Source organism: Diachasma alloeum, unplaced genomic scaffold, assembly GCF_001412515.2.
Source record: "Diachasma alloeum isolate Michigan unplaced genomic scaffold, Dall2.0 Dall_scaffold_00256, whole genome shotgun sequence".
Classification (NCBI taxonomy): Eukaryota; Metazoa; Arthropoda; class Insecta; order Hymenoptera; family Braconidae; genus Diachasma; species Diachasma alloeum.
Window position 1 is genome coordinate 1,451,980 of NW_021680401.1, and position 22,897 is coordinate 1,474,876.

The following is a 22,897-nucleotide window of genomic DNA, read 5'->3' on the forward strand; positions in this document are numbered from 1 at the left end:
AAAAAAAGTACTAACTAGCAAATATTTTTTATTAGCTCGCAATTTTCTTCAAAACTACTTCAATGAGGAAAAAAATAAAAATTTGGAATATCTATACATGAGGGGCTAATTGATCGGATCTTGAGTTCGGCAACGTTAGAGTCTAAATAACACGGGGAATCCCCGCGGGAGTTGACCAGAGTCGCAGGGTTGCGTTTAGTGGCCACACTACACTGTTCAAAAATTTTCGTCTGAATTTTCCGTGCCAGATGCCGAATATTTTTATCGTGTTCAAGTTCCACTTCAATTTCAGGAAATCTTGATATTGAAAAATCAAATATTCCGTTGATTTTTTGTTCAAATGATCGGGAAATCAATAAAATACTAGATTTTTCAGATCAATTATTCTGTAAAAATTCTGAAAAATCCAGAAAATTCAGGGAAAAATTGAAAATTGATGTCATTTTGTTTATGAATATTCATGTTCCACTGAAAATTCAATCAAATTGTGAAATTTCCATTTCACTCGCACTGAAAACTCATGAATTTCCGTGAATTCTTCTTAAAACTTCAAATTTCATGACCATTTTTTCCCTAAATCCGATTCAATGTCACTCTCATGAGATCTACTATAATATCTTCCATGAAATTTCAAAACAATTCTAACAGTGTAGGGTCAACAAAGTGGACAATTACGATTCATTTATTCGTGTTTCATAGAACGGTATTCAATTCTCTGTTGTTTGCTAGGCGGGCTTCATGAAAATTCGACGCAAGACGATTGTACTTATGAAAACCACCTTACTTTCTCCATTCTTTCCGGATATCCGCCATGTTCGACCTCTCATTTTCTATTCGAGATATTCCTCGTACTTTTTTTTTTAACTACCTTTTTTAGTTTTATTGTGGGAAACAAAAGCGGCGGGTAATAAATCGTTCGGTTTTGTCATTTTTTTCATCGTTTAGGGAGAGCAGGGGCTTGAACTCAGCCTGTAGTGTTGAAAGGGGGACCGGAATTGGACCAGCGCAGACGTTCTTGTCACCGGAAACACCACCACCACCATCCTGCGCTTCCGCTACGAGCTACAGGCGTCTTGATGATCGCCCCAGTCGAGAGTTGCACGAGAGAATTCAGGAAATCACTGTTCAAAGGTAACAATTCGATTTAATGCACTGTGAAAAAAAAAAAAATTTTATAGACAACACTGTTTTAGTAATAATTTTTAGAAAATTGACATTCAGTTTGACTTAGGAACGGGGGGGAGGGGCAATCCACTGATCCAAAATGAGCCTAAATGACTTTGAAGGTGACGAGAAGTATTTTTTTAAACCTCCATAGAGCATAAAATTTTGATAAATCTATTAGTTGATTACTATTAAAAATTATTATCTATAAAAAAAAATCATTGACATTTTCTTCCAAATTTATTGCTTTTAGAAATATTTCCGAGATAGTCTGCATATTTAATCATTTATTTGTCTATTTAAAGAAAAAGATTCATTTCTAAACTTAAATTAATCCCACATGACGATAATTAACATGTAAAAGAATGTCATCTAAACGGGAGTAATTTGTCGAGGAGAATCCCCACAACAGATGAAGTACCAAAGAAAAAATTTCGAGTGAACTAGAATCCCCAGAATAGAAAAAAAATCCAGTCGTGAATAAATAAAACTCAGGCAAAAATATTCAATCTAAAAATACGATCAATTATCCCGTGCCACAAGCCCTCCAACTTTCAAGAAATTACTCAGTTCAAAGGTATAAATCAGCGACAATGTTTTTCCATTTCGTTTGAAATCCATCTTCCCTTGACATTTGTACAAGAATACAGAGAAAAAAAATCATCACAAAAAAAAAGCCAAAACAGTCTGTGCCACTGTAGAAAAAATGGTGAAAGAAGAAAAAATAAGTTGAAGAGAAAATATTCTTTGATGTCGAGCCAACAATAGATTTTCTGGGTCGAGTGTCCGTTGTAGGAGAAAAAGTTCCTGATATTGCAGTGAGTCCACCGGGCCTGCCTCAAGTGACAGTCGAGAAGTCACGTTTCAACCACTCCTGCGCTTGTACATACGATCCCCCTACCCCTCACAGCCATCTCTTTTGCTCGCTGCTTGGTTTACCACTCAATTCTGATTTTATCTTCATACAACTCCTGTACCAATCGATCAGCAAATGCAAACGTGCTCGAGTGCTCATGAGGAATTGAATGCAATGTATATTTACAGAGAAGACAGATAAGAGAACGAATATGAAAATTTTTAGTTTCTCAACTAGCAGGCGATGATTATTTTCTTCTGTAATGATTTTTAGTTTGGTTTCGCAAATTGAATGATTTTGAATCCGAAAATTCACACAAAATTTTCATCTCCTAAAAATCTCTCTCAGTACATTGAATAAATGGATCATCATAACCGCAGAGATAAGAAAACTGTAAATTCAGTAGCGAAGTGGTCAAACGGTTTAAGTCGATTCTGCCTATTGGCCAGCTTTCAATGAATATCTCGGAATCCAAAGGAGATAGAAAATTTTTTCTCATAGCCTTTTTAGTAGCACTCAATTCGCTCTACAAAAAAGGTTATTGTGAACATTTCGCTATGTCCCTTAAATTCGAAAATATTTCTGAAAAACTCAACTAAAGACTAAGTTGACTTGAAACAATTGACCACTTCGCTACTGAATTACAACTAAAAGTCGAACATTCAGCTCAATATTAGTTTTGATTCAATATATTATATATAAAATTAGCACAAATATAGTCATCGTATCAACCAGCCAACTATTCATCACAAATAAATCTTGAACACAATATTCATTGAGTCAATTAAAGACAGAAATATACAGAATAAAGTTGTCGCAATTAGAACATTGAAAATTATTAATGTACCCCGTGTCATTATAGTACCAATATTATATAAAATTATTGCATCGAAAATCGAGACGTAGAATATTAAAATTCATCATTCCCCACACTGATGGACTGATTCATTTATTCCAAACGAGATTCGCTAACTGTTAACGAATGAATATTTGGTGAGACCGAATAGACCACCACCACACAATATTCATTGAGTCAATTAAAGACAGAAATATACAGAATAAAGTTGTCGCAATTAGAATATTGAAAATTATTAATATAACCCGTGTCATTATAGTACCAATATTATATAAAATTATTGCATCGAAAATCGAGACGTAGAATATTAAAATTCATCATTCCCCACACTGATGGACTGATTCATTTATTCCAAACGAGATTCGCTAACTGTTAACGAATGAATATTTGGTGAGACCGAATAGACCACCACCACACAATATTCATTGAGTCAATTAAAGACAGAAATATACAGAATAAAGTTGTCGCAATTAGAATATTGAAAATTATTAATATAACCCGTGTCATTATAGTACCAATATTATATAAAATTATTGCATCGAAAATCGAGACGTAGAATATTAAAATTCATCATTCCCCACACTGATGGACTGATTCATTTATTCCAAACGAGATTCGCTAACTGTTAACGAATGAATATTTGGTGAGACCGAATAGACTCTCGTCTCCAACCAAATCCATTCGTTAACAATAACTGATCCTTTCTATCAGTGCACGTGGTTTTACTAGTAATAACTAGTGCCTGTATTATAAGCCTGTCTTTGATTACTCAAACGAGATTAATATAAATAATAAGAATACATCTTTTCGTTTTATCAGTCCACAGTTGCTCTTCTCCGCAATCCACAACAATACTGAGTACCCAATTGTTTTAATTTAGTTTTATACTTGCAAGTTTCATGACAATGAACCGAGACACAGTCAGTTCCGTGGTCAGGGAGCACGAGGCCGATCTGACTCTCTAGCACCGTCTCCAACCCACCTCTTGGCCTTTGGTCTATTTTTCATATTTCGACAGATTGTCATCATCTCCTAATCCATTTAATAAATTTTTACCTGATGTCGATAATTTGAATATGTCCACTACACTTCTTAATCATTGAGTTCTTACAGTGATTTACTCCTTCAACTGGTCAACAAGTGATGAATCTCTTGTAAATAAAGAAAATTTACCCTACAAATCAAAAATAGACCAGCCCCGTAGATTCTTCTCACACGTATTTACACAAACTATCAACACTCCCCCACGATGTTCCTATTTTTCGACAACACGGAATCCCTCTTTGATGATCAGAGAGCTTTGGGGGCATACGTGACGTAATGTCCTATGATTCTCAATGAAGAAACCACTGCGCACGTGTCGTGGAATAATGAAGATTGATGAGGCACACTGGGGACGCTGGGGATTCCCTGGGGTTTGACGGGAACCGAAAAATCTGTAAAATATCTCTCATATTGAAGATATCAATATTATTACCATTAATATTGGCAAATTTGTGAGATTTTTCAATATTTTCAAACATTAAACGCCGATAACAAAAAGTAATTGCATAATGAACACTCGTAAACATGAAAAAAAGTGCTGTAGGGGAGAATGGGGAAAATGAAACAGCGGGGCAAAATGAAGCATACACTGAGAGAAAAACAAACATGTTGTCAAACAAGTCTTGTTTGGGCCAACAAAATCGCTAGTTGAAAATTGCCAAAAAAGAATTTTATTGGGACTTGCTCTGAACTTTAGATTTTGCTGTTTCATTTTCGTTTCAATTAATCCATTGACAAAATCTTCTCCCTTCAAAACTTCTCAATAATTTTCCAGTCTGCTAAATGGAAAATTATTATTCTCATCAGTACTACCAAGAATAAAAACAGTTGATAACCAAAAGTTGACAAAAAAAAAATTTAATAAAACNCACGCCCCCACCCCCAACCCTCACGGGCTTTTCGCAATAAAAAATAGTATACGCGCTTCGGCGTCGAGTGCTGAATTCAACGCTGGTGGAGTACAGGCGCACGAGGCACGTGAGTCGGAGACGAGGCCGCCGAAGGCGGGACCGGGGACCGGGCTTGGTTTTTCACTTGAATTTTATAAAACAGTCGTTTTTCGACTGTTGCATTTTGCCGCACTCTCCCCTAGATCGTTTCTCCTATTATTATGATTATTTTATTATTATTTTTCATGACGATTTTATCATTTACGATCTCCTAAACTGTCTAGCACAGCTGGTTAGAATTTTTTTCAATAGCTGAGGAATATTATAAACCTTATCTATAAAAATATATATAAACATCGTACGAAAACCCCGTTTTCTGGGGATATACTTTTCCTCAAGAAGTTCTTAAGGGTTGATTGACCTTCCGAACCATTTGAATCTCAATTCCGAATCTCCTAACGGGTCGGTTGACCCTCAGAACCATTTGACCCTCAACTAGAAACAGAAAAAAATTTCCGAATTCCGTTAAATAGTCATTTTTCCTGGTGTTCCATTCTGCCTCGCTCTCTCCCATACATATTTTTCATGGCAATGAAACCAATAAAATCCACAAGACAAACGATCCGAAACAGCGAAAAAGCGTTCGAGGAGAAAAAGAGAATCGTCAGCAGTAAAATTTCTCTCTTCTTCTTTTTCCAGATGTCGAGTGCGTCTTTTAAGCATCGAGATGGAAGGAACGTTTGGCCGGGTTTACCGAGGCAGTTACCACGAGGAGGGTGCAACAACACCCCGAGAAGTTCTGGTGAAAACCGCAGCAGAGCATGCCTCTCAATCCCAGGTGAGTAATTTCGCTGATACCTAAAACTTTTTTCCCTCCTTCCGAAGCAATTTTCCCCCCTCGATACTGACACATCGAATTTTATCTCACTAGGTCGCCCTGCTCCTCCGGGAGGGCTTGGCACTCTACGGATTGAGTCATCCAGCTCTACTTCCAGTGCTGGGTGTCTCAATTGAGGACAGGAGTGCACCATTTTTACTCTATCCACACACTGGATATAGGAACATGAAGAGGTTTTTGCTGAGGTGCAAACAGAGCAGTGAGGGCCCACCGAGGGCTCTAACCACTCAGGAAGTAGTTGAGATGGCTCTTCAAGCTGCCAAGGGTGTACAATATCTACACAGAAAGCGACTCGTACACCGGGATTTAGCGGCGAGAAATTGCGTGTAAGTTGAGACATTTTTTCACTTCAACTTTTTCCATTTCAGTTTTGAAGGGCAGCTATTTCGTGGGAAATTCACACTCGAGATTTAGTCCTTTAGAGACGTAAAATGTGGGTGTAAAGGGGAGAAACGAGAGGAGTTTCACGGAAATATTTCGTGATACATTGCAAGACATTTTTTGTTGCGTTACATGATGAAATACGTAAACTTATTTTTTTTTATTGGAAAATTTGTGGAAAATCGAGAAGTTCATTTCATAATGCAAACGTTTTAATCTCTATATTTTATGCGAAACTCCAGTTATTCTTAATAATGCCCTTTTATTATGCATTTTTTCCTGTCAGATTCGATATTCCTTTTTTTAGTCAATTGTTTATAATCATTCTCAGTGCAAAACGCAATGCGACCGGTGACAATCATATGTCCCAATTTCACTACATTGGATTCAGATTCTCCTATCTTTAACGTCAAAAATGTGAAATAATCTCATAATTCTAACTATTAATTCTAATCAACTTTGTTCGAAGAAAACCTTTAGTAAACGCAATATTAAGAACGTTGAATCATTATATTTTCCTCTGAGCTAAATGATTTGAATAATTATGGTTATTCACGTTTCATAGAACGGTATTCTATTCTCTTTAGTTTGTTAGGCGGTTTTCATGAAAATTCGACGCAAGACATTGTACTCATGAAAACCGCTTTACTTTCTTCATTCGTTCGAGGCATACGCCCAGATCAAAGATATTGCCAATATTTTTTGTTAAGAACGAATTTACAATCCCCTCTCTACCCTCGAAAAATTTATTTTCTCATAAGACTCCGTGTTATTTTGGCAGTTTTAAATTAATTATTATGGATAATACTCAACTGCCGATTGAGCACCACCTCAATCCGAATATTTCTATTGATATCAACTTTCATTTAATAACTCAATCAATTTATTGTTTATCTAATTTGAAATATCGAGTCACAGCTTCTTTTTATTTATATCAGAAATTTAGTATTTGGATATCAATATTATTTGTTCCAAGTGAAAAAAAAGATCGTCATTTTCACTAGATTGAATTCAGATTCTCCTATCGTTAAAGTCAAAAGTGCGAGATAATCTCATAATTCTAGCTATTAATTCTAATCATTAACAAAGTTGAGTAATTCTATTTTTCCCTGACCCAAATGATTTTAAGAATTACGATTCATTTATTCACGTTTCATAGAATGGTATTCAATTCTCTTTTGTTTGTTAGGCGGTTGTACTTACTTTTTTCAGAAAGGATTTTTGTAGCTCTTATTTCGTTATACCAAACGGTCCTCATGAAAATCCCACTGTCGCGCTAAAACCTACCGCAAAAATTGGGTTTATCAGGCATAATTTAATTCATTGCATTGTATAATAACGGGAGAAAGCTTCCATGAATGCGTTCACTGTGGCGTGATTGAAATCAAAAAATTAAATTGAATCCCTCCCATTCTTCTCAAATATTCGTTCCACTCTTTTTGCTCTTCTGCTTCCGGTTGGATTATTTTCCCTTGAAAATCGCGTGAATTCATTGCAATCACGTACTCGTATAATCCAATTATCCCGTCCCATTCATTGAAATTGAATAAAATCAATGGAACAATCTAATAGAATTTAATTGGACATTTAATCGTTTCATGAATTGAAGTCAATTAAAGTGATTTTTTTTCGTTTTATTTCTGTTTTAGTGTTGACGATGACCTGAGAGTACAGATCACTGACAATGCCCTGGCGAGAGATCTCTTTCCGCAAGACTATCATTGCCTCGGCGATAACGAGAACCGTCCAATAAAGTGGCTGGCTATTGAGAGTCTTCTCAGTAAAACCTTCACCACAACCTCTGATGTGGTGAGTTAACAAAGAACACAAAATCTCTATCCATAAATCAATTTTAATCTTCGAAGAAAGGGGGAATGAGAATGATGTGTTTATGACCATTCATCAGATTTTTTTTGACACTTGATTGGAAATGAAAATGTTATAGTCATTGTAAGCAATGATTGAATAGATTGAAGGGAGTATGAGAAATATTTGGTGGAGAATTTTGGCGATTTTTGTTTTCAACTTCTTTGGAAAGATGAGTGAGAATGTGATTCATCATCTAATTTATATTTTTTGTGATATTTCATATCAATGAGTGAAAAAATAAGATAAAGCAAATAAAGATAACTGCTATGGATAAGAGACAGAGAATAAAAAAAGCAGTGGACGGCGACCATATGACAGTGCGAATGTCGCTGAGTGATGTCGGATTTTTGTCGCCATCAATACATTCAGTAGCGAAGTGGTAAAACGATTCGGCTTATCTCTCAGTTGAGTTTTTGAGGAATATTTCCGAATCTAATGGAGATATTCATTGAAAACTAGTCAATAGTCAACAATGCTTTATACCGTTTTACCACTTCGCTACTATATCGATGGCGGGTTTCCGAATGGTCTGAAATATTGGAAAAGTTTATTGCTTTACAACACTAACTACACTCCACTTTCCGTACAAGATACTTTCATATAAGATACTAGGCCTGAATCAGTGCCAGTGATACCCCCATTTTCTGGCTTGAATGTTTTTTGTTTCGTATTCTCCGTCCGAGATACTCGACAAAAGGGTTGACTAGAATTCAGTGAGAATGGAGTTGAGATATTGCAGAAATTACTAGAATTTAATTGCACACCAATCGAATTTCAAAATGAGCGACCGCTCGTTACATTTAATAAAAAAAATTAAACACATCAGTTATAATACTTGATAAAATATCTACTTTTCTCCGTCTGTTGAGTCGTGCAGTAGCACGATGTGTTATACGTCTATTTCTTGGATGGATAGATAGACAAAACAAAACAAAATTTAACCCAATTTTCATGAAAACCAAAATCCTAATAAAAGTCTCCATTTTGTCTCGTTCGTCCCTATCAATACACTAACATTCCGTGTTTTTAAATAGTTATTTTGAAAGATAACAATACCTTCTAATCAAACATTCGTATTTCACATCAGGAATCGCACTCAAATGATCATGAAAAATGGAAAGCATCTAGTATCTTATACGAAGAATATCATATCAAAATATTTTTCCCTCTGAGCGCAAGTAAAATGGGGGATACGTAATCCTCCGAATTCCTATTCGAAGCAAGAATGACCAAAATTCATCTATCTACCAAATTCTCAACGAAGAAAAAAATTATCCCCGTTTATTACAAAAAAAAACGTGACTTCAATCGAACAATAGACTAAAATAAATCGTAAAAATATCTTGAATTTGGTTTCCATATGTTTTCAGTGGGCCTTTGGTGTTCTCCTCTGGGAATTGACAACTCTCGCTCAACAACCATACGTAGAAGTAGATCCATTTGAGATGGCCTCTTACCTCAGAAATGGTTACAGACTCGCACAACCGATAAACTGTCCAGACGAGTTGTTTGCTGTCATGGCGTATTGTTGGGCCATGTCACCAGACGAGAGGCCAACATTCTCTCAGCTCATTGTCTGCCTCCAAGAGTTTCACACACAGTTAACTAGATACGTTTGAATTGAATAAGCTTTACAGAGTAAACTGCAGCAAGCGTTGAAAACTCAATTTTCCCCCCTTGATGCATAGAAGACTGGTTGTGTTCGAATTTATCTCCAGACATTATTTGTTTTCACCTTAAAGATTCTGTTGTAAATAGTCGAATTGGTACTTATTGAGATGTATTTTTAACTCCTCAGAGAGATGATATCACTGTTACTTTGATTTTAAGAATGAAATGAGGATTTCCATTGTTTTTTAAACGTTAGATTGTAATTATAAAGGACAGAATGTTTGACATATTCAAAATTAGAGGCTAAAGTATCAAGTAAAGCTTTGCAATTGAGATTACAAAGTTATCACTGCCGAGCATATCCAAATACCAAGTATTACAATTAAATACTGCTGAGTAAAGCGAAATGTTAATGCCATGAACAGAGTTCAGATGATCTGAACAGATTAGATGATGTGAAGAATTATGGAATCTTTGACATGATTGTGATAGAGTGATATACATTAATAATTCGCTTGCCACAATGTTTGTAGGTATCCAATGTGCCAATTTTTTGTATTTTTGTACATAGTTTACATAGCAAGGTTGTTTAACCAAAACCCATCAAAGATTGTATATAGTGAACAGATATATATATAAATGTATACGCTATATTGAAATAAAATGAATGGATTTCAATGTGATAATAAGTGTTTATTCATTTTCTATAATACATTCCTTCACTTTTTCCATAACAAACTAGAATGAGCGCTATGAATTCTCACTTGCATTCATCGTGTCACGTACGTATATTTCTGATTTATTCCGTTTACGGAATTCGGTTGTCTTGCTAATCCAGAGACACCTCAAACCCACAGTTGGTTACGAACGTTATGTCGAATCAATTCTGTGTTTACTTTTATACATATTTCTAACGTCTTGAGAAAATACTGTGATTAGTTTGTTAAATCGCATTGGTGAGTGAATTGAACCTTCCCACACCACCTTCAATTCCTGCAAAAAGATGTTTGCCTGAAATTTTTTCAGCTACAGAAACAGTGTAATGAACTTCCTTGAAAACTATAATTTTCTTGAGATAAGAAATTATTTGTTTGATTAATTGTTATGAATTGAATGATGCTTCCAACCACGTTTCCTCTTATTGTTGTCTCACTCCCCTTGAATTAATTCAGTTTATCAAGTATAGTTCAATTATAAACCTCTCATTACGATAATTATTGAAGTAAAATGGAGAGCTAATCGCAGGAGCTGTGTCTCGTTTTCATTATTTTCATGATAATGACAGAGTTTAGGAAAAAATGTTGAAAGACATTTTGTCTGAAATTTTCTCAGCTACAAAAAAGTCTGATGAATTTCATCGGAAATGATAATTTTCTCGAGGTGAATAATTATTTGATTAGCGAACCAATATAGCGAAATAGCGAGTAGATTAATTTAGGCCCGGTTGCACCAAGTCCTGTTATCCAAATAAACCCCAGGGTAAAATTTATCCTCGGGGTCTATTATATCATAGGGGTCATGATTTTTCAATATTTAACCCGAAAAATGATTTTTTATTTATCCTGTAGCCCCATTTGAATTAGGGCTGATTTAACCCTGGGATTAAATTTTATTTTTTTGTTCCTGTGATAAATTTAAGATACTCTCCCGGGTACAATAATCCATCGAACATCCAAATTTACTTTTTTTCTAATCTGACGTTTTCTTTACCCGGAGCTGGTGCAACCGGGCCTTATACTATTTTATTTTATTTTTTTCCCTTTCTCTCTTCACAATTAGATTAATTTAATTTTATCCATTCTCATTCTTATTATATATATTTTTTTTCCTTAATTCACAAGTTACAACATTGAATCGACAGGAATTATGTTAAAGATCAATGAAAAGTGTTTTTTTTGTGATCAAAACAAACACAAAACAAAAGTCATTCGAAATCTCATTTGGGTTATAGGAAAATCTCTCCATGTATTCCTGAAAATTTTCAAAATGCATGTTTTTCTTCGTATGGTAATAGGATATCGCTACTCCTCATTTCTATGGCCGGATTCCAGTTATTATTATTATGAGAAGGGAGTGAAAAACGAATCAAAGAGTGATAATCGGCTAGAAAATGGATTTTTTTAATTCTTCTTTTATATCAGCCGGAACTTCGAATCTCTTTCTTTCTTCCTCTGAGTATTAGAGGATTATTTATATTCAGTGAGAAGAAATTCAAAAAATGCAAAAAAATGGGCAGGAAGACCTAAAAAATTAATTTTTCAATGTCTCTGGAAAGTTTTAAAATCCATGTATTATTTCGAATACTCGAAGAATACCCATAAATTCGCTTTCTATTCTTGTCTATTCACGGAATGATAAAAATAAATGACAGAAATTGAGGATTGGAGACTAAAAATTGTATCGGAATATTATTATGTAATTAATTGTTATGAATTAAATGATGCTTCCAACCACGTTTCCTCTCATTGTCTCACTCCCCTCGAATTAATTCAGTTTACCAAGTACATTTCCACCATAAACCTCTCATCACGAGAATCACATAATTATAAATATCTCCCCATCAAATATTTTTTATTCTTCAAAACGTATTTAATTCACTACCAGGCGAGCCGAAAACAGCCTTGGGGGGAAGACATAAATCTCCGATTTTTGCATTTTTTTCTCCTCTACCTCCCAGTGTTATTTCCGTCTCACCAGAATACAAGTGCGTATAAAATCATGTTTACGAAGAAAAAAGGTGAAATTATTTTAAACTCTCCCCCCCAATGAATTCTAGGAAATAATTCGTCAAACTATGAGATAAGTCATGTCCCAGTTGACTCTTATAATTTTATACACATTTTCGAAGGGAATCTTGTCTTGAAGAAATACCCCGAGAATTAATGATGATTCTGCTTGACGTCTTGTTTAAAATGACAAACGATCTCGGCTTCAAGACCTTCACTCCCTCATTCGCAATTCACGATCCAGTAGGCTCCAACGAAATCCACTAATCACTCTTACTCTTTTGTCTCAGAAAACTTTAAAAGGAAAAACAGAATGTGATCGATCGTGGTGTGGGATGATTTATGGCGGAAACGCATCCCCCTCATTTTCCGGTTGATTCGTGTGCCATGTACATCGATATTGTGCACTTGGTCTTGTCTATTTTTTCGATAGTCTGCGTCCGGATCTCGTAATTGTATCCTGGGTATTGCCCTTCTCCCCTTCAGGGCGATTAGTCACGGTACATTAGTTGCTACATTTCTTTCATCAATGCCTCTAAATACGAGACGCTTGGGAAACGGGATGTGGGGGATGAGGACTAACCGACGTGTGAAAAGAAATCCGATGACGGATAAACAGGTAATTACCCGCTAAAATTTAGTGGAGGGTGGAGTCAGTGCGCTTTGGGTAACATATTCATTGGAGTATTTAGTTGTCCATCGATTAAGCATTTTCAAGTACTTGGATCTTTTTCTTCGTTGAAATCTTTGTAAGTAGTTGTGCTGAAATAGTAATATATATTCCAGCTGAGCCGTTTAGCGTCACGCAGGAAAAAATTTAGTAGAAAAACTTAATACTTTCATCAATGCTTCTAAATACGAGACACCAAACGCGACCCTGCGATTGGTCACCTCCGCTGGGATTCCCCGCCGTGTTATTTAGGTTTTAGCGTTGCCGAGTTCACTCTACACTGCCCGGGTGCGTTTAGCGAGTTTCCGGCAACGCCGCGTCATGGGCAATTTCATTTAACATGGGAAAAAATAATTCATCTGTCCGAAATGATTTGTTTTCTTTAGGAATTTTGGGAAATATATTGTTCTAAAAACTACTACAATTTTTCAGACACTTCAATTGACAAAGTCAAATTTTTTTTGAATTTTTCCGGTTAGCCAGTCAATTGTAATTAAAGAAAAACGACGCGCAGCAGGCTGACCAATCTAGGGTTAAGGGGAAACTGCTATGAGTTAAAAGCCGCCGGATATTGGAATTAGATTTCTCATACATTACAGATCGATATATGCCTAAAAACTAATAATTAGTGCAAACAAATTAATTGTCTATTGTTCGTTTACCCTGCAGGCGCTTAAAATGCTAAAAGTAGTCCAGGGCGTCCAATTTTCTAACTACAGTTTTTTTTCAAAATCGTAAATTCTCGTCTTCAACAAAAGAATGGGTATTCCATTGAATAAAAATGAAAAAGTTTCCAGGGGAAAATTTTTCCGGGGATTTTTCTTCCGGGTACTTTTTACGGGGAAAAAAATCCGGGCACCGAGTATAAATTTTCCTAATTTATAATTTTTCTTTAATCGTTATTTTCCATCGCTTCGACCCGGTTAGGGTATACTGCGATGATGATCAAGACTTTAAATGGTTATATCGCACCATTCTACCCGGCCGGGATTTGAACTCGGAATCTTTCGCATGTGAGGCAACAAACTTACGCACTGCGCCAAGCCACCGGGCCAATTTTTTCCTAATTTATGCATGAAATAAGCCTAATCCGAGAATTTTCTTCCATCACACTGTTCGAAAGAGACATAACGACCGGGGAAAACTTTCTGACTCGTGTGATTGCAATTCTCGGCTTCGCCCCCCTCTGCAACCCTCACACTCGTCTGAAAACTTTTTTCTGACCTTATGATGAAAATCTACATTTCTGTGTAATAAATTCCAAAATTTCTTCTTTGAAAAGCCACGCGCAGAGTACACAACATTTCATGGAAGGATTGACTACTCAAACTCTCCCTCACTTTTTCAATTTGACGGTAACAAGGACTGATAAGTATGATATTGATGTGAGGGTATACTGCAATACAAATTGAATACACACGGAGAGAAATTTTTGATAAAAATTATCCTACCGTTGTATAAAAGTCTATCATGAGTCATCGCTTCTTCATTTCTATCCCGAAATTTAGTAAAAATCAATATATGATGATCAAATTTTAGTTTACGTTAGAGAAATTTTATCCTGATAAAAATAAAAATTACCGTGCCGGTAGGGTAAAATTTACCAACCGCTCTAGAATTTTCGTTGTTATCTACATAAAAATTATTGGACGGGAAGGGTAAAATTTATTATGCGTTAGGATAAAATTTCTCTAACGTAGAATAAAATTTGATCATCATATATTAATTTTTACTAAATTTCGGGACAGAAATGAGGAAACGATGACTCATGATACATCTTTATAGAACGGTAGGGTAATTTTTATCCAAAATTTCTCTCCGTGCAGCATATATAGTATTTCGTTATTGAATTCAAATACTCAATCGAAATTAATCACAAATTTACCTCTCTGAAGAACACCACGGAAAATACATAAAATTTACCCGCAGTAAATTTGAGCGGAACTCTTGTCTGGCGAATGACAAACATCAAGCTTCGCGTAGTTTTAGGGTCTTTTGTGATCCATTCAGCAGAGTAGGTAATATCGCCAAGAGCATCACTTCTTTGTTGACACATTTCTGCGAACCAGCAGTACAGAAATAGGGTTGGAAATACCAGAAATATGTAGAATGTGTTCAACATGATAACTCCATAGTCTCTGGTGACAACCGCCTAAGCAACGAAAAACATTAAAATATGATTTTTGCTTTCAAACGGAAGCATTGTATTTGTCAAATCCGAAATTTCCTATTTTTCGTTACAGGACAACTAATTCAGTACCGAAGCGGTAAATGAAGTTAAGTCGATTTTGACTTTTGGTCAGTTTTTCATGAAGAGAAATATTCAGTAAAAATTACGCATCTTTTCCGTAATTCCGGAGCGAAATGTGGTTACAGGAAATTTTACGGAACTCTCACGGAATTTTTCCAGAGCGTCACGCAATTTTTATTTGAATCTCCTGTGAAAAATTACGATACCGTCACTTAAATTTTCTAAGTCGATTCCGTAATCGGTGAGCGAATTGTGAGTTCCGTAATTTTTACTGAACATTTCTCTCCGTGAATTGATGAATATTTCAGCATCTAAGAGAGATAGTAAAATTTTTCTCATGACCTTTTTTATAATCCTCAATTGGCCCTACAAAAAGTTTTTTTGTAACTTTCTAGAAGTTTTCGTGATTTTCCGAAGAGTCAGATTCTGAATTAATTACAAAATTCCTACAAATTTCCAGAAAATTCCAGTCTTCTGGAACATTCTGCATCGGAAAATTCTAGAGTTTTCCAAATGATTCGCGAACTTTCTAGAAGACTCTGTATCGTTTTTACCCTTTCTCGAGCTTCCTAGAACCGTCAATGAATTCTCGGAGAAACGGACATCTCAAATTATATCGAATATAATTATATGCACCAGTTCCCCTGTCAATGATAAAGAATGTTTTTTTCGCAGATTTCAATCACCTTTGGCGGAAGGAGACGAACTTAATTGTTGAATATTGAAAGGAATGAATACCCAAGTGAGCTCATAAGCCTCGAAATAAAATAATACTAATAGATTTGAGATCGTCAGGAAAATTCTGCAGAATTAAGTTGCCCTTAACCGAGAGCTATCTCTAATGTGATTGTTTCCCCTCAAGGTAACGAGACTTGAGATAGATCACTACCCGACCCTGTAGGAGGTATTTTTTTGCGTAATACCACAGACAGCGCACTATAACTGCACCGACAATGAGCCGGACATTCAATATACGCTCCTAATTGCACACTCACTCGTTTCTTCATCAGTGTATATGTGCGCGAATAACACTCGAACGCGGCGATTTATGATGTTATGAATTTGATGATTCAATTATTGCAATGGGAGAAGCGAAAACAAACTAACAAACTACATCATAAGTAGAGAGGAATTGATTAGATAATGCGTCATTAGGTAATGCCTAAAACGCTGCTTAGCTTCAATGATCGAACGATAACTAGCAGTTTCAGTGTGATGTGACCGTTGGCTGGGAATTACCGAACGTTGGAAAATCGTTCGGAGCATATTTTGAAAGTTTGTAGGCTGCATCAACAATAGAGATATAGAACCTGTTGAAAATGGTAGAAATTTCATGGAGTAGATTCATCGTCTACTCACCGTACAAAAAAATGAATTTAAATAAACCATTCATCGATTTTTTTCACTGTCATCATTGTCTGACCAATAACAGAGGAGGAACCATTAACTATTATAGTTGCGAAAGTAACGAAAATGCGGGGAATTACGTAGTTCATCACTTGTGTTGTTGATAATTCTCAATAAACAAAAAAGAAAGGGTCAACGGCACGTGGTGTTCCCAAGCGGTCACCCATCCAAGTACTAACCACGCTCAACGCTACTTAGCTTTAGTGATCGGACGAGAACTAGCGGTTTCAGCGTGATATAGCTGTTGGCTAAAAATATCCAACAAATGTTTCGAAGTTATTCAGAAAACTTAGTCTGGTGAACATTCCTATTCTAAAAATCAGGCCCGGTCGCGCGCTTCGCGCGCTCCCTCTTTAGGGTATGACCGGTAGGGGTTGGTGGCATTGGATGTGACCCATTACGGGTCGCACCAATAACTTCCCGACCATTTGTTTTTTCTTTCATTAATTTTTTTATTATGTATTTATTCAATCTTTTTCTCACATTTCTCCGAGGAAATACCCATAGAAGACAAGAAAATCCGTGCGCGTGCTCGCACTCACACACACTCCCATGCACACACATCGCCGTATTCCGCATCGAGAAAAGATGTAATTTATCAGAAAAGTAAAATTCTTTCTTGAATGTATATCGATTTCGAAAAAAGCTAGTGAATTGCTGATTAAATGTCTTCCAGTATTCCATGATTTGTGCGTTATATCAAGATTCATCGTTTCTAACAAAAAAAACTTGAAATCGCATCGTTATGCACGGAGAAATGGTCTCGTTTACAAAAAAACGCTAATTTTCGACTTTTTTCCAAATGTTTTTTGGAAAAAACTGGAGAAACGCTGAGACGATCGTCTCCATAATCTAATCAGGTTCAAGTCACATGAAAATACAGCGATTAAAAAAAAAAAATCAAATCGCATCGTTTGTTCAGGAGGAATCGTGGCACAAAATTTTTGTCACAGACGTACGCACACACATACACACATCCACACATACAGACAGGTACCTGAAAAGGGTCAGAAGTGGTTCCAAAGGTCATGAAACGTGGAGAAATGCTTAAATTTCCACATTCGATTTTCGGGGTCATTACAATAACTTCCTCCCTTCGGGTCGGGAAGTTAAAAAGAACATACACTTAAAGTCGATAACTATCAATATATCGCAAGTCTGTCACGCTTATTCCAGTTGTCTGAGGCGGCAAATTTAATTCATGATTAATTTAATTTTGAGATTTTCAATTATGATTGTTACAATTACAGCGCGCTGTAGCGCGCGTTCGGTCTCGTACCATAAAACCCTCACTACCGTTGAATCAGAAGAATCAGATCTATTCCAATCCACTCATGATTACCATCATCACACCCTTCAGCATACGAATTTGTTTTCGTAAGAATCGATCGATGTTCATCGGGAGAATGCCGTAATTAAGATTAATAATAATATAATGGAGTCAAAAGCTCCTGTGGGACCGAGTTGTAGTCACTTGAAAGGCACTCAAAAGGGTGTTAGGCAAGTGCCTTGTTAATGAATTTCAATGTGACAGGGTGGCAAAAACCCTTTTGTTTGTTCTCACACTCCGCTTCCCTTAGTCAAACCTTAGGGGCCTCGTATGCACGAGCCAGTAGGCGAGACAGTATCTGAAATTGCTTTAAGCCCCAACCTACATATACCGGGGTGTAATCATGGTAGTTTCACATGGGGTTGCATTCTGCTTATAAGAGAGTCTCCATTCCTGCCCATTCACATGGTACATAGGCAAGTATATAACCCGGATAATGTCATTCAAGAATATCCCTGCGCTTGGCCTTGTTGGTGGGTCATTTATGACTAGCCAGTTTGTTACAATGGCACCGACAGTACTATCTCGAGCCTCTTAGCCAACAGCTATGCGTTGAAATATTTATGAACCCCAGACATTATGAATCATGATGAAATAATGGGACAATCGGACGACCCTTGGGTGCAGTTTCGGGGAAGTAATTAAATTGTTAGCATGTGGTTGCTTTAGGCGCTTGGAGAAACTAGGATGGAATGATTGTAGAACAACGATATAAGGAACTCCATTCAAATATACATTGTGAGAAAAAAATTAAATTTCATAGGCAGTTGACTATTAATTTTCAGAACAGTGACGCTGATTGTGGATGCGATTTAAGAGTGCCAAGTGAATTTGGCGATGACCTTGAAAATTGACATTCACCAACAAAGTTATAATTTTTTTAATTAATAGTATTAGACAGATGGTGAACATCGATGACAATTTTTAAATTTCAGAACTTATGGATATCGAGAAATTAAATAAACAAAATCAGTCTTATACACGGCCTGTTATGGAGTTTTGATTAAATTGAACGTTTCAACCCCCTAGGAATTCAAGAAAAATTTGAAAAAATTTGAAGATATGGGGAATGATGTGTTCAATGTGATGGCGACAAAAAACAATGGGGTACCGGGGTGAATAAGAGAGATATTTCAACCCGCCGTACCCATTTGATCCCATGCTTTCTCGAGGTTTGTCACGCGAAATAGAGGATTTTCCGCATTTATTTTCTCGATGTCTAGTTCCGGTTGCGGGTTTGAAATTTCGTCGGATGAATGAATACATAATTCTCCAATGATGGAGGGAAAGAAAAAATTTTTTTTGAATCTTTTTTCAAATTCACTTGGCACCCTTAAGGTGAAAAAATCATGAAGTTTCAGGTTGCACTGAAAATTCGATAAAATTCTAGAACTTTAAGCAGCGTACAGACGAGAATTCCTTAATTTATTTGAATATCCAGTCTAGTATGAATTTTCAATGTCAAATGACATTGACTTTCAGTGAAATCAAAAATTTCCTGATTTTTCTCCCCTAAATCGCATTAAATATAATATTAATTACCAGAATTTTCTAATTTCTATTCACTTTTAGGGAAAAACGGAACGGAAATGTACAGTTCTCTTTGATTTTCCACGAAATTCTGAATTTGCGATAACGAAAATGCTTGAAATTTCAGTGGTAATTAAATTCGATAAAAATTTCCAAAAAGTGTACCGGAAATATCAGACAAAAATCTTTAACGGTGTACGTTCGATTGTTCATCTTTCACTTCGAGTCGATGAACATGAAATGATTCTTAACGTAAAAAATGTGAAATAATCTCGTAATTCCAGCTATTAGTTCTAATCAACTTTGTTCGAAGAAAAACCTTAGTTACCGCAATATCAAGAAAGTAGAATTATTCTATTTTGCTCTGACCTAAATGATTTGCACAATTATGATTCGTTTATTCATGCTTCATAGAGTTCTATTCAATTCTCTTTTGTGTACTAGGCGGGCTTCATGAAAATTCGACGAAAGACGATTGCAGTCATGAAAGCCGCCTTAGTTTGTCTATTCGTTAGAGATATGCGCCATGTTCGAGTTCCCATTTTCGATTCAAGATGCTGCTCTTGTTTTTTTTTAGAAAGGGTGACAGAGAGCGAGATATTTGTTGTTAAAATAGTCAATCAAGTAAATAATCAAATAATTAAGGAAACAATCATTTAATGTATTTAATGAACTTCATAAATGCCATGAATTATTGATTTATGAATTAAGGATTTCAGGGACCAAAAATTTTGTCCATCATGCACAAGGATTCCTAATGAGATTATATAAAACTCTCTCGTTATAACAAGAGAGTTTTTATTTACGAGTTTCATCTAAAAAATTCCATAAAAATCTGAAGTGTATTGTTATTAGTTCAAAATTACCACAGTATTTGTAAAAAGTTGATATATTTTTCATTATTATAACGAGAATTATACATACAAATTGGACTGTAATTGTTTAGAAATGTTTAAATAAAAAAACAGATTCTCAAATCGATGGGAAAGTATAAAAGTTGAAATAAGCATGAAAAGTATTGAATTCCCAATAAATATATATTGTTATTAAAAAAATCAATCTTTTTTAATATCATTAAACATTATCTTCACCCATATCGAAACGGAACATTTCCGGATTAAGAATTGACGTATTTCATTTCAACAAAAATTATTGTTCTTATTCCCTAGGCGGTTTGATCAAGTATTCCTCATTCCACATGAATATACCCTCCCAAAGATAACGTGAATAATCCATATTCATATTCCAAAGGGAAATTTAATCCCACCGAAAAGCTCCATTACATCACTACAGAAAACCCAATAGCTTTATTTTAATAATTCATTCCCGCTCGTCTACATCTCTCCAAATAGATTCGAAGATCCCCCTAAACTATCAGTACACTGATAGAACGGTTTAGTCGAACCAAACGAGACTTTTCAACTATTACCACGATTCGTTAATAGTTAACGAATCGTGGTAACAGTTACATGGAGAGAAATTTTTGATAAAAATTATCCTACCGTTCTATAAAACTGTATCATGAGTCATCGTTTCTTCATTTCTATCCCGAAATTTAGTAAAAATTAATATATGATGATCAAATTATAGCTCATATGATATCACAAAATGGGATTCTAGGTCGGCGAAGTTCGACAAATCTTCTAAACCACTCGGGTTAGACGAGCTTCAACTTTTTATTGAAAACTGTTTTGTTCAATATCTCCCAAACAACTCGTCCAATTAATTATATATTTTTTTAAATAGTGGTCTTATTTCTAGTGATACCGCGAGACACTTTCCGAGACAAAACTTTGGAGAGATGATCTCAGTCTCAATGTACATGGAAATCGTTGCTCTCATCTCAGATTATAAGGGGGGGGGGGCGAGCGAAGCGAGCAGGGGGCGCAACTCCCCCTCCTTTGCGTTACATTATAATCCATCAAATGTGTAAAACTTCATTTTCTCCAATATCATAAATCATAAATGAGGGTTTCCATCGACAATTCTAACTTTAATATGACAGCCAACATGATCTCCACACTCATCGATCCCAGAAACTTCGGGATGAAGAATTAACGAATTTCATTTCATCAAGAAAAATTATGTCAATCCCCAAAACGGCTTCATCAAGAATTCCCCCTTCCACATCAATATCTATAATAATCCATGCTTATATCCCTCCGGAAATTGAATCCCGTCCAAAAGCTCCATTACATCATTCCAAAGAATCCGATAACTTCATTTCAATAATTCATCCCCACTCGTTGATATTTCTACGAATAAATCCAATGGGTCTCCTTTACCGCAATGGATTATCGTTTTGAAGAATTAAATTTTCAAATTAAATTTTTCACATTTTCGTATTTGAATCATCCAGTCGAAGCCTCATAGAATTTTCTGTAAAACAAATGTATTTGCCCAAAAGGCATATAAATAAAATATATAAATGTCTCACGAGAACAACTCTTACTACGAAAATTACCATCTTTTGGTGGAAAGTTTCGTTTTCATCTAGAAGTAAATTTATTCAACACGTCAAAAGATCTTTTCACGAGACCACATAATTTTTCAGCTGAACTAATTTTTTCTGTGTCGTTAAAGTTAGAATTCATCACTGCGGAAACTAATGTCTGAATTTCAGATACTTGTGTAGACACTTTTCAATCACTTTTGGGACAATTTTGTAGACACTTTTGAGACATTAAAATGTGTCTGAATCAATGAAGGCATTTCAATTTCAGACACCAAGATATCTGAAATTAAGATACAGACATCAGTTTCAGACACAAGCGGTGCTTGAAATTTTCAGACATCAGTTAGATTTTCCGACACTTTTAAAGATTCAAACGTTTTTTTGCCATCTACCATCTTAAATTCAGACGGTTGTTAGACTCCTAGTTTTTTCAGTGGATGAGTCAACCTTTCAAACATGAGAAATGTCTGAAAAAAATTCAGATTTTAATCTTTGATTACAATGGAAATCTTGATTTTCACATAAGACACTGGGTTAAATCCTGACTTTTAAACATTTCTGCTTTAAAAAACGAGAACGATAATTAAATTGAGAGAAAAATTAGAATTCCGAATGTAATTGAGTTTTCTGCAATTTTTTTGCAGTTTTCAATAATCTTTGAATTTACCGTAAGGGTAGAGCTAATTCAACACTAAATTTTTTATTGTGTGGATACGTCTATGGTCTTCCATTTCCTTCACTGAACATCATAGTTTTCCATTTCTAATATATATAGGCATTTCAATTTCAGACACCAAGATATCTGAAATTAAGATAGAGACATCAGTTTCAGACACAAGCGGTGCTTGAAATTTTCAGACATCAGTTAGATTTCCCGACACTTTTAAAGATTCAGACGTTTTTTTGCCATCTGCCATCTTAAATTCAGATGGTTGTCAGACACCTAGTTTTTGTAGTGG

General features: G+C 35.6%; 1 protein-coding gene and 1 non-coding gene across 2 annotated transcripts in view; one reads left to right on the plus strand and one right to left on the minus strand.

Moving 5' to 3' along the window:
• The window catches only part of LOC107037569 (tyrosine-protein kinase Dnt), a 64,611-nt gene extending 54,359 nt beyond the window's left edge, over positions 1-10,252 (plus strand). Inside the window, exons 4-8 of the mRNA XM_015256193.1 lie at positions 946-1,131; positions 5,510-5,648; positions 5,742-6,034; positions 7,739-7,898; positions 9,329-10,252. Of these exons, the coding sequence (XP_015111679.1) occupies positions 946-1,131; positions 5,510-5,648; positions 5,742-6,034; positions 7,739-7,898; positions 9,329-9,577 (1,027 nt within the window). The 3' untranslated portion in view covers positions 9,578-10,252. The remainder of the gene's footprint in view (positions 1-945; positions 1,132-5,509; positions 5,649-5,741; positions 6,035-7,738; positions 7,899-9,328) is intronic.
• Positions 10,253-16,753: 6,501 nt separating this feature from the next.
• Positions 16,754-16,872, minus strand: LOC114841184. The gene has a single exon (XR_003783048.1). It is a non-coding gene; the product is annotated as a 5S ribosomal RNA (ribosomal RNA).
• Between the last annotated feature and the right edge of the window lie 6,025 nt (positions 16,873-22,897).